This window comes from Barbatula barbatula (genome assembly GCF_947034865.1).
Source record: "Barbatula barbatula genome assembly, chromosome: 6".
Taxonomy (NCBI): Eukaryota; Metazoa; Chordata; class Actinopteri; order Cypriniformes; family Nemacheilidae; genus Barbatula; species Barbatula barbatula.
The window spans coordinates 12,467,931-12,479,318 of NC_136765.1; the positions used below are offsets into that span (position 1 = coordinate 12,467,931).

General features: G+C 39.7%; 2 protein-coding genes across 2 annotated transcripts; one reads left to right on the forward strand and one right to left on the reverse strand.

Moving 5' to 3' along the window:
- Nucleotides 1-3,617: 3,617 nt before the first annotated feature.
- On the reverse strand, nucleotides 3,618-6,059 carry slc30a1b (solute carrier family 30 member 1b). The gene is made up of 2 exons (XM_079459250.1): nucleotides 5,157-6,059; nucleotides 3,618-4,937 (listed from the first exon to the last, which is right to left on the reverse strand). The coding sequence occupies exons 1-2, from the start codon at nucleotides 5,761-5,763 to the stop codon at nucleotides 4,066-4,068; spliced, it is 1,479 nt and encodes a 492-aa protein (XP_079315376.1). The 5' UTR covers nucleotides 5,764-6,059; the 3' UTR covers nucleotides 3,618-4,065.
- A 767-nt stretch (nucleotides 6,060-6,826) lies between these two features.
- On the forward strand, nucleotides 6,827-11,380 carry kif3cb (kinesin family member 3Cb). The gene is made up of 8 exons (XM_079459334.1): nucleotides 6,827-8,575; nucleotides 8,667-8,768; nucleotides 8,904-9,026; nucleotides 9,791-9,909; nucleotides 9,995-10,111; nucleotides 10,186-10,294; nucleotides 10,391-10,548; nucleotides 10,651-11,380. Exons 1-8 carry the CDS (start codon nucleotides 7,139-7,141, stop codon nucleotides 10,754-10,756), a joined length of 2,271 nt encoding a protein of 756 aa, XP_079315460.1. The 5' UTR covers nucleotides 6,827-7,138; the 3' UTR covers nucleotides 10,757-11,380.
- The last annotated feature ends 8 nt before the right edge of the window (nucleotides 11,381-11,388 follow it).

Here is an 11,388-nt window from a genome sequence, read left to right on the forward strand (position 1 = left end):
ACTTTGAAAGCGAATGAATCGTGTGAAAATAAACGTTCAACATTTGCATGAGTCGTTATATCATTCGAAGTCTGGCACCCCTTAAAAAATGAAACATGCTTTCGGATACATTTTCATTTGTATGATTGTAAGTTTACTGCAAATACTTTGGTTAAACTGTGGTAGTTAAAGAACATGTTAGTATTTGGTTTGTCTAAATTGAATGACAGCATTAAAGGTCTGATCAAATCTCATGATGCCACCATGTTTATAACATTCTACTAAAATCAAGTGTTTTTCAATTGACACAATTGTATTTATTATATAAATGTATTTGTTCAACTTTTCAATTTACTGACATTGCATGAAAACAAATGATGTTTTATTGATATGTAAACGTTAAAAACTGTGCAAAGGTTGATTGTAGATCTATTTAAATACCTGCCTGCAAATTGTTACCAATAGATTTATTGAATAAGTGCAATCAGTTGTAATTCTGCAAACAAATCGGTTGGACAGCCTGCAATGTGATGTGTATCCACAAGATGGCCAAGAAGGAACAAATACATATTCGGTCAAACTGCATTTATACTGTATTCAATTATTCAAGCAATTATTATACCACTTAAAAAATATCCGGTCGATGTACCGGTCTGTCGTGGTGAAGAAAGAGCTGAGCCGCAAGGCGAAGCTCTCAATTTACCGGTCAATCTACGTTCCTACTCTCACCTATGGCCATGAGCTTTGGGTCATGACCGAAAGGACAAGATCCCGGATACAGGCGGCCGAAATGAGCTTCCTCCGCAGGGTGGCTGGGCGATCCCTTAGAAATAGGGTGAGAAGCTCGGGTAGAGCCGCTGCTCCTCCACATCGAGAGGGGTCAGTTGAGGTGGCTTGGGCATCTGTTCCAGATGCCTACCGCACGCCTTCCCCGGAAGGTATTCCAGGCTCGTCCGACCAGGAGGAGACCCCGGGGAAGACCTAGGACACGCTGGTGGGACTATGTCTCCCGGCTGGCCTGGGAACGCCTCGGTGTCCCCCCGGAAGAGCTAGAGGAAGTGTCTAGGGTGAGGGATGTCTGGGCATCTCAGCTTAGACTGCTGCCCCCGCGACCCGTCCCCGGATAAGCGGAAGAAAATGGTATGGATGGATATTATACCACTTAAAAAATACTCAAGAAGGTAATGTGTAAGACATCTAAAAGCAAGATAATGTTTAGCATTTTGTATCTGCAAATGACAGTTTGACTTTTTTAACATTTACAGCAATTAGTCATTTTATACAAAGCCACTTGAGACAAAACAATGGATGCAACAAAAGAGCACAAATGGGTAAGTGCCATAGAACAGAAGCTACTGTATGTAAATAAAAACATACAGACAATACTTAGATAGAAAGAGGCAGAATGTATTGCGTCAGGTATTGATAGAAGATATGTGTCTATAGCCGATTCTTATAGATGGCTAAAGATTCTGCTGTTCTCATAGAAACAGACAGATCATTTCTCCATTGTGGATCAGTTCCACAAAAGGTGTGTGAAAGTGAATTTGAGCCTTTTTGGAATGGAACCACAACTTTGTATTAGCAGCTATCGTACTATTGCTCTTTTATGACATATCACTTATTGCTCCCTGAACTCTTTGTCAGTCGCTTTGGATAAAAGTGTCTGCTAAATGTAAATGTAAACACGGTGTTCGCTCGCGGAGCGCAAAAGGAGGGTACACACGTCTATTAGTAGTGAAGGTATGGGGTGCAGAACCAGTGGTAGTCTTGTAAGCCAAAAGCAGAGCTTTGAATTTGTTTGTACTTGTGGGTTACAGTGGTCTCATTGTAAAGCTTGTACTTTCACAAATAGTTCATCTAGTCATCCTTATACAACTCGGGATCATTCTCACATGATAAACACACCAGGACCACAGATGAAACACGGCAGATCCACAGCCACTTACAGTAATAATAATAATAATAATAATAATCATACATTTTCTTTGAAGGAGCCTTTCAAAACACTCAAGGACACCGTACAATTGAGTTGTAATTATAAACCGAAGAGAAGCATTACAACAAACAACAATTATTGACTGTTAAGAATGATCAGGAAAAGCTTCACGGAAGAGGTTTTGTCTGTATTTAGGATCTCTGTTTTGTCTGTATTTAACTTAACTAACTTCGCTAATACCATATTTCCCAAAAATGTAACCAGGAGATGTTAAATACAGAGCCTTAAGGACCACCTGTGGTAACAGATGATCTGAAGTTTTTAAGTTGGACAAATTGGGAGAAATAAGATCTGAACCAGTTAAGAGGGACACCAGTGATACCTACACATGATAATCTGTCTAACATGGTGAGAAATTGTATAGGAATCTGCGCTTAAATCGAGTAAAATAAGAATAAAACACGTCCGGAATCAGCTGCCCTTCATTAACAACTATTACCTTGGCAGTTTCTGAACTATGTAATGAGCGAAAACTGGTTTGAAAATGTTCAAACATTTGTTCTTTAAAAGGTGAGAGTGAACCCTTTTAAGGCTACGACCTTTTCCAAAAAAATTATAAATGGTAAATTGGGTGAACATTGACTGGATTATAAGGATCGGTTCCCGGTTTCTTGGGTCTTGGAGTTATTACAGCAACCTTAAGAGAAGGAACCACACCAGACGTGAGAGAGGAATGACTGTACCAGATAGAGAAGATACGCAAGTGTCGACCAAGTGAATGGGAAGATGATCTAACTGATGGGTGGAAGACTTTGCTTGCCGAAGAAGATTCAATATTTCACCAACAGTTGGAAGTACAAAACTATAAAATAATGACAGCAAAGAATCGTGGCAAGGTGAGTGCAGCAAATCACATGCTGGATTATTTTGAGGAATGAACAGTTGACGAATATTTTACATTTTTGTATTAAAAAAGGTCATACATTTGCTGCATAAATCACTAGAATATAAATGTGAATGAAGGGTATCAGGAAACCGCAATATTTTATTTACTGTATTAAACAGAGATCTTCTGGACATCACTTAAGGTCTCTTATCCTGGAGAATTGATTTGAGGACTGAGCCATGAGTGAATAAGCACCATTCTCCATTGTTTTGAAACAGGGCCCCATACACTGCTTTACTGATTGCATCACACAGCTCTCATTAAGTTAAACCACGCTGTGTTTCTCCCCTTATCCAAATACTGTTGTTTCACAACAACCGTCCCCTGAACCTCCACATGGCTGTGCAAGAGTGAAAATCTATTAAAAGTATTCAAATTAGTCATTAAATACTTATCACAGTGTTTGTAAGCTTATACATGAGTGCAGTCGGTTCCAAGGTCCATTCAAGACATGGTGTGTTTATACAGCTGTGCAAGGAGCATGCTGTCATCTTGCATGAGCAAACACAGCGGAGCGCTACATTTTACATTAAACTCAATGCATGGTACCATATGCATGACTCATCAACCAAGCAACGGATTATTTGGTTCCATCTGCTACAAGAGGACCACATATCTTTTAATACATACTTAGGATAAACGTAAAACCACCCACAGCTATGAAATTTGTCTGAATATTATGCCCGCTGTTTTTTTACAGGACCTTTTTAACAGTGTGGTGGACAATCAAAAGAATACAATTAAGACAGAAATAAATGCACAAAAAAGATTGTTTTTTTTATTGGCATGTCATTATTTCTCTCACAATGTATTTTCGGTGCCTGATAGCAGAAGTGCTTTTAAAAGTAAAACACACTAAAATAATTTTGTATTCTCACATTTATTCATTAAAATTTATAAAAAAATAAATATCTGCATCGACAAATCTCTTCATTTGCAAATATATTTTGTGACCTTTAATCCCCATACCTACTGCATATGTAAAAATTCTCAACAAAAAAGTTTTTTGGATTTTACAGGTTAAAATACATGATAATGAAAATAATGTTTCTGAAACAAACCCCTTTCAAAACCCACTTTCTTAATTCTGCAATAAGCAGATTTGATATAAATGTCCTAATTTGACAATTCTTATAATCAGCATTAAGCATAACTTTAACAATTTACTCACTATTACAGCTACTGATATACAGTTTTTAACCTAAACAGTTGACTCGATCTCAGTGTGTATAGCATCATCCAGTTCCTTCTGATCACCCCATGCTACATTGTGCCTGTGACTTTCTGTATGCCTGCAGGACTTTTCTTTACTCGTGACCAAATCAGACTCTGGCTTAGCTCTTTTGGATGGATTACAACAAAACTTGGAGCCACATTGACTTTGACAGGAAAGCTCACACCGGGAGTCACCATTTTCTTCGGAAATGGATGGAAACTCTGGCTGAACAGTGGTGGCGTGGATACCTTCATCATGAAAAACTGCTTTAATGCGTTTGGCTATGTCCATGTAAGAGGCCGGATCTGCGCATTTGACGTGTGCAGTGGCAATGATGCGATTCCCAGCCAGCTGCCAGATATGCAGTTCATGAAGGGCCAGGACACCATCCAGGTTCCTCAGTTTACCATTCAGCTTGAGCATATCAATCTGTTTGGGTACTGTTTGCAAGAGGATGAGAGCCGACTCTTTCAATAGAGGAAAAGTTGTGTAGAGCAAAATGCACACCATAATAACACAAAGGGTTGGGTCTAGGTAGAGCACCCAACACGGCCCTGCCACAGAAACATTTCTGTGGTCTCTGTTGGATGATTTCGATATGCTCAACGCGGTGGCATTAGAGCACTGGTGTTCACCGAAGTGCCCACTGCTGCAGGGATTGTAACAGATATCTTCGCTATGGCAAGGCGTCCACACAAAAGTAAAAATGAGGGCGTTGACCACAACAATGACAGAACCTAATGCATCTCCCAGCACGTGCAAGAACACACCACGCATGTTCAACTGGGACGCTGACTCAGAACCTTGATCCAAATCCTCAAATGAGCCGGTGGCAGATATTCTGACGTTTAAACTGTCTGTAAAAGAAGGAAAAACCCAGTCACCAAAATACAGAGAAAAATTCAAAAAGAAACATATTGGGACAACAAATACAGTCTTATTATTTGAATGATACGTTTTTTTATTAAATCCTGAGAAATGTCCAAGACATAAAATATAAAAATTCCCGAATATTTCCAGGTTTTCATAACATAAAAACCCTGAATTTATTCTTAAAATTGCAGCATGATACCTACCTGACTTCAGCTCGGCAGCTTGATCTCCTTGTAACATGCTTATCATAAGATTTTGACCCTCTTCACGGGCCTTGGGTTTTTCATAATCCCTTCCATTTGTCTTGTGCACATGAGAGTGTCCCTTGTGAGAGTGCCCACCATGAGAATGTCCAGCATGAGAGTGCCCACCGTGAGAGTGTCCGTGCCCACCGATCCCCGCGTGTCCGTGGAACAGAAAAAGACCCAACACATTTACCAGGAGACCAGCAACGCCGACCCAAATGACAATGCGTGGATTCTCAATCTCGTGAGGCTCCGTGAAGCGCTCGACGGATTCTAATAAAATTGTGAAGCAAAGGGCCGTCAAAAACACAGCATTGACTAAAGCTCCCATGACTTCTGCGCGGATCCATCCGTAAGTGTTTTTCTCTGTGGCTCGAGCCGTCTCTGCAAAGCTCACAGCGATCAGAGCAACCCCCAAAGCTATTACATCCGACAGCATATGAAAAGAGTCCGACAGCATTGCGAGAGATGCAGTTATTCTACTAACCACAACCTCAACTATAAAATATCCAAGAGTTAAAGAGAGCATGCACAGTAACCGTGCCCGATTCTGTCTCAAACCCATATTTGTGTCCTCCTCAACGCAAGATAATAAATTAGCTTTTTTTTTTAACAATTTACATTTCTTGTAGGCAACCGTTTAAAAGCCACCCATATATAAAAGAGAACGATCCAAATTATAAGAAACAAACGCGCTATTGAAACTTCAGCGAAATCTTCTTTCATCCCCAATGAGACAAACCATCGCGTGTCATCGGCTGTCAAGTGGTGAAGAAATAAAAGACGCTCGAGACAACCCACGAAAAGTTACACGACATGTGAGACTTTGCACCCGAACCGGTCAACTTCTCCACACGGTCTGAGAGGGGAACTGCACTCCTGTGCGTCCCATTGGCGGATTATCACTGTATGCTGGAGTCACATGGTCAAATAAAAAACGAAATCTCTAATGTGCAATTGCAATTAAATGACAAAAGTAGGATTGTGACTCTGCGGTGAGCAGAGCATGAAAAGAATGTAAGAGAAGCGAAATGTGTTTTAAATGGACAGAGATTAGATGATGTCTAGCCTTTTTAAATACACATCATCTAATCGGCCATCGTCATTGTATCGATATTTATAGATTAGGTGCAATTAAAAAAGAAAGAATGTTTTATTTATTTGTCTCGAAATTAAATGGATAACACAATAATATTGTTTTAATCATTCTGTCACGCTTTTATATAACATATAAATATTCTAGTCACTGTACCATGATACATGCAAATAATAATAAATCACCCAAGATATGGAATCTCACAAATGTAAATATGGGAATAATGTTGTAACAATTTTATTGTGAACATTTCTTGTGATATTTCCAGCACAAAACAGATTTTTACAATTTGTAAAACATGGAAACCAAATGAAGGAGGTCAATAAAGAATTATAATCACTCATACACGTAATTAATGTTAATTCTGAACTATTGCATATCTGGCAAATCTAAGACGCGTTTATTCAAACTTTTAATACCCTAATTAGCATGTATCATGGCAACATTATAACCGATCCAGGATGCGTCAGCATCTCACGCAGGGAGAAAAAATTGATAATCTACCTATCAGTGGCTCTGCGCGCCCGTGAGCGCACTCTGTCTATTGTCTGCTGTGGAGCAGGGTGTGTACCGACAGAGCCGGAGATGTGCGATGCTCGCTGTCTGTGGGGCTCAACGCATGGAGTGGAATGTTACGATGGATCATCACATTGGGCGTGGGACCAAGATGTACTGCGCTAGGACAATATTCATATGATGGACACGCATTCGCCTGCTTTAGTAGTTTCAAAGCAAAGTGCGTATTTTATGATCGATCGTTGCGCTTTTTGAAAATTGTCCTCACGTTTATGTAAAACACAGCAGAAGGTTTAAGGCGTAAAAGCAAATTATCATCAGGAGGAGGATGAGGAGAAACAGCCCGTTACGACCACGGCCACGGTCCATGTCGATGGGGAAAAAAACAGAGGCGGTGAGGGTGGTGGTGCGGTGCCGCCCATTAAACAAGAAAGAAGAAGCGATGAATCACGGAGGAATTGTTGAAGTAGACGTCCAACGGGGACAGGTGAGCGTCCGTAATCCCAAAACATCTGCAACCCTCACGAAATCGTTCACGTTTGATGCTGTATATGACGCGAGCTCCAACCAAAACGAGCTGTTTAATTATGCGTGTAAACCACTTATTGACTCTGTTTTGCTTGGGTTTAACGGAACTATATTTGCTTACGGGCAAACTGGCACTGGCAAAACATATACAATGGAAGGTGTGCCCACAGACCCGGAGAAACGGGGAGTCATCCCAAATTCGTTCCAGCAGATTTTCAATCATATATCCAGATCTCGGAATCAACAGTACCTTGTGAGAGTCTCTTATATTGAGATATATCAAGAAGAGATACGAGATCTCCTGTACAAGGATAACAGTAAAAAACTGGAGCTGAAGGAGAATCCAGAGTTGGGTGTGTACGTCAAAGATCTCTCATCCGTGGTGACTAAAAACATAAAGGAAATTGAACATGTCATGAACTTGGGAAACCAGTCGAGGTCTGTTGGATACACCAAAATGAACGATCGTAGTTCAAGATCGCATGCGATTTTCATCATCACTATCGAATGCAGTGAGATGGGCATCGATGGTGAGGATCACATTCGTGTTGGAAAGTTAAACATGGTGGACCTGGCAGGCAGCGAGCGCCAAAGCAAGACGGGAGTGCAGGGACAGAGGTTTAAAGAAGCTACAAAAATAAACTTGTCTCTTTCGGCCCTCGGAAACGTTATCTCGGCCTTGGTGGATGGGAAGAGTACTCATGTTCCTTACCGGGACTCCAAACTCACTCGCCTGTTGCAGGACTCCCTTGGAGGAAACTCCAAAACTGTCATGGTAGCCACAATAGGACCATCTTCATGCCACTATGATGAAACTCTTACCACGCTGAGGTACGCCAACAGAGCGAAGAACATTAAGAACAAGCCAAAGATCAACGAGGACCCCAAAGATGCACTGCTGCGCGAGTTCCAGGATGAAATAGCTCGCCTGAAGGTGCAGCTTGAGGAACGAGGGATGCTGGCCAAAGAACGGAGAAGACGGAGGAGAAATAGTATGCAGATGAAGAGAAGTTTGAGTACTGGGGAGGTGGAAACTCAGATGGATGGAAATGTGGGGATTGTGGAGAAGGTACGAGAGGAAAGTGTGGAGGAATACTGGTGGAAGCAGCAGATGGGCTCAGCCAATTACACGCCAGATTTCAGCAGGAAACTTGGCACATTAGATGAGAAAACGAAAACTGTGGAAGAGCTGATGAAAGAGCAACAAGCTATGGAAACCATGATTGAAAAGTACAAGGTTAGTTTTTGCCCATTCATCTTTCGTCTACCCGCAAACTACTAACAATAACACACATTCAATAAATATTCCATGTCTCTATTGTGTGTAGGCTATGGAAAGTAAGCTTCTGGTTGGAGGGAAAACCATCATTGATCACACCAACGAACAGCAGAGAATGCTGGAATTGAAGAGGCAGGAGATTGCTGAGCAGGTAAAAGCAGTAATGGACTAACCACAGAATAACTGTAATGCACAAACCACAGAATAGCTGTAATAATCATTTAAATACATTTCAAACATCAGAATCTGATATGTGTGTGTGTTTATGTGTAATAAACCCCACAAGGAGAGAATGGAACGAGATATGCAGCAGCTGATGTTTGAACAAGATGAAGAGACAATCGAACTAAAAGAGACGTTCTCCAGTCTACAGCAAGAGGTGGAATTAAAGACCAAGAAACTTAGAAAGGTGTGTAGTAACACACCCCAGGTTATAAATATATGTATTAATAACACAAAAAAACATAAGCATTTCAGTCTAATGTATTCCATTTTCAACTAAATCCTCAGGAGTGACATAAAGTCATGCAATGTGAAAGACATGAGGAAACGTTATCAAATTTTTTTACTTCCTATATAATTGTACAAATATTTCTGTTGTATCGTTTAGAAGTGAATACGAAGTTGTTTTCTTTGTAGTATTTGAGATCTGAAAAAATACAGAGCATATTTTTTTGTAATTTAGACCCGTTTATCAGTTTTAATTTTCTGCAAATAAATGCAAGCAGAAACAATATGTTTATTTTTAAATTTGGGAAATATTTTTAGTAGTTCAGAATGAAACAAAAACGATAATTTACCTAAACACATACAGGTACATACCTATAATAAGTAAATTCAGAAAAACTTTGGTCTTTAATATTTTGAAATGGTCTCTTAATTTTTTCAGCAGCTGTCATGAAGTAAAATCACTTAAAGGCTTCCTTCCGCTGGAAAAATACTTTTTTTATAAGACTTGTTTACTTCATTACAGGAGTTAGGCTGTTATGTATTTACTAACTTACTTTGAATTTAGATGCAAAATAACTTTGAAGTGTATTTCCCTTAGCTTTTTAACTTTATTTTATTAATGGTTTTGTGTTTGCTTTCAAAATGTTAGTGTCACATAATAGATAAGTAATGGTTGAACTAATTATTTCTCTTTCAACGTTGCATTGGTTTGTCATCTCACAGCTTTACAGTAAACTGCAGTTGGTGAGGTCTGAGATTGGGGATATCATCAATGAACATGTAACAATGAGGCAAGAACTAGAGCAGACCGTGAATGAGTTGACAAGAGAGATGAAGTTCAAGTATGTCCTAATACTCCCACGTTAATTAATTCAACTTTAAAACATGCATCAAAAACACACGATCTCATCTTTATATCTTCACCAGAAATCTGATAATTGAGAACTTCATTCCTCCTGAGGAAAAGAATAAGACCATGAATCGTCTACACTTTGACAGCGAGGAAGACCAGTGGAAAATCTTACCGCTTCTCCCCTCTGAAAAGTGAGCGGCCAATCGTGTTTCAAACATTTACCTTATGTTCTTCTTTTACTTCATTTGATTCTGTCATTTTTCAGTAACTCGCCTCTTATCAGACGAAGACCAACTTCAGTTGTAGGATACAAGAGACCAATTAGTCAGCATGCACAAGTTGCTGTGGCATCTGGGTCTCCTGCTAGATACAGGGTTGGTATTGTACTTGAAAAAAAAATATGGTGCTATTATAACATAGTGCAGATTACTTTTTATATGATTAACAAAAACCAACTTATGTCGACACAGGCTGAGAACGTTATGCTTCTGGAACTGGACATTTCACCACCCACCATGGTTCCGTTGGACCTTCAGAGGTCAGAGATAAGGACACAAGACTTGATACGTGACTTTGGACATTACAGAAAGAGGACTACTGCATCACGTGTCATGAAAGCTAGGTCATGGTGAGCGTCCTGCATGTTTCTCATACACCACTGGCCCTCTTCACACTACCCAGAAAGCCAAATTAAGCGTCCACATTTAAACCTTGCTCTTTCCTTCCCAAGGTACCAAGGGCCAAGTCAATCTGCTTCATCAACCAGCTCTTTGACCACTGGTACTCAATGCCCAGCATCTGCAATGGGAGCTTGCGCGGCAACCCACGAACATTGAAACTGTACAGTTTAGTAATAAGCCGATAAATAGAAAGAACCATTCTTCATCTTTTGCCACATCAAGAGCTTTAAGCAAGGCCATTTGTCTTTTCTAATCATGTTGATTTTTTAGCATCAAAGCTTTGGATTTGCTATTTTAAGCACAATTGTGTCCTGTATACTTGAAAAGCTAGTGTATGCTGATATAGTTTGTGATGTCAATCTTGAACGGAAATGCAAACAATAAATGTATGTTAAGAAATTAACTCTCTCTGTGTACATCATGTAAGCTTACATTATGTGGGTGTATTATAAGCCGCATGCTTCATTTCCAGCGCTCTAAAGCATGAGATACAATATGTAACACTACATTGCAGAGCATTGGAAAAATGCCATAGCATCTATAGGCAGCTTTAGACAATTCCTCGTTATTTTCCATATATGTAATAATAAGCAACTTCGTGCTTACGTGTATTCATACCGTATGTATATTCTTCCACCTATTAACCCATGACTCGCATAACGACGTGACCTTGTTGTTATTTAGCCACTGTTACACGTCTCAAATGGTAAAGTTAAATCCGATAAGCATATAGATATGGCATCGTGTGTATTGTGTAATTGCTTGTGTGAATGTTTATACAAATAAAA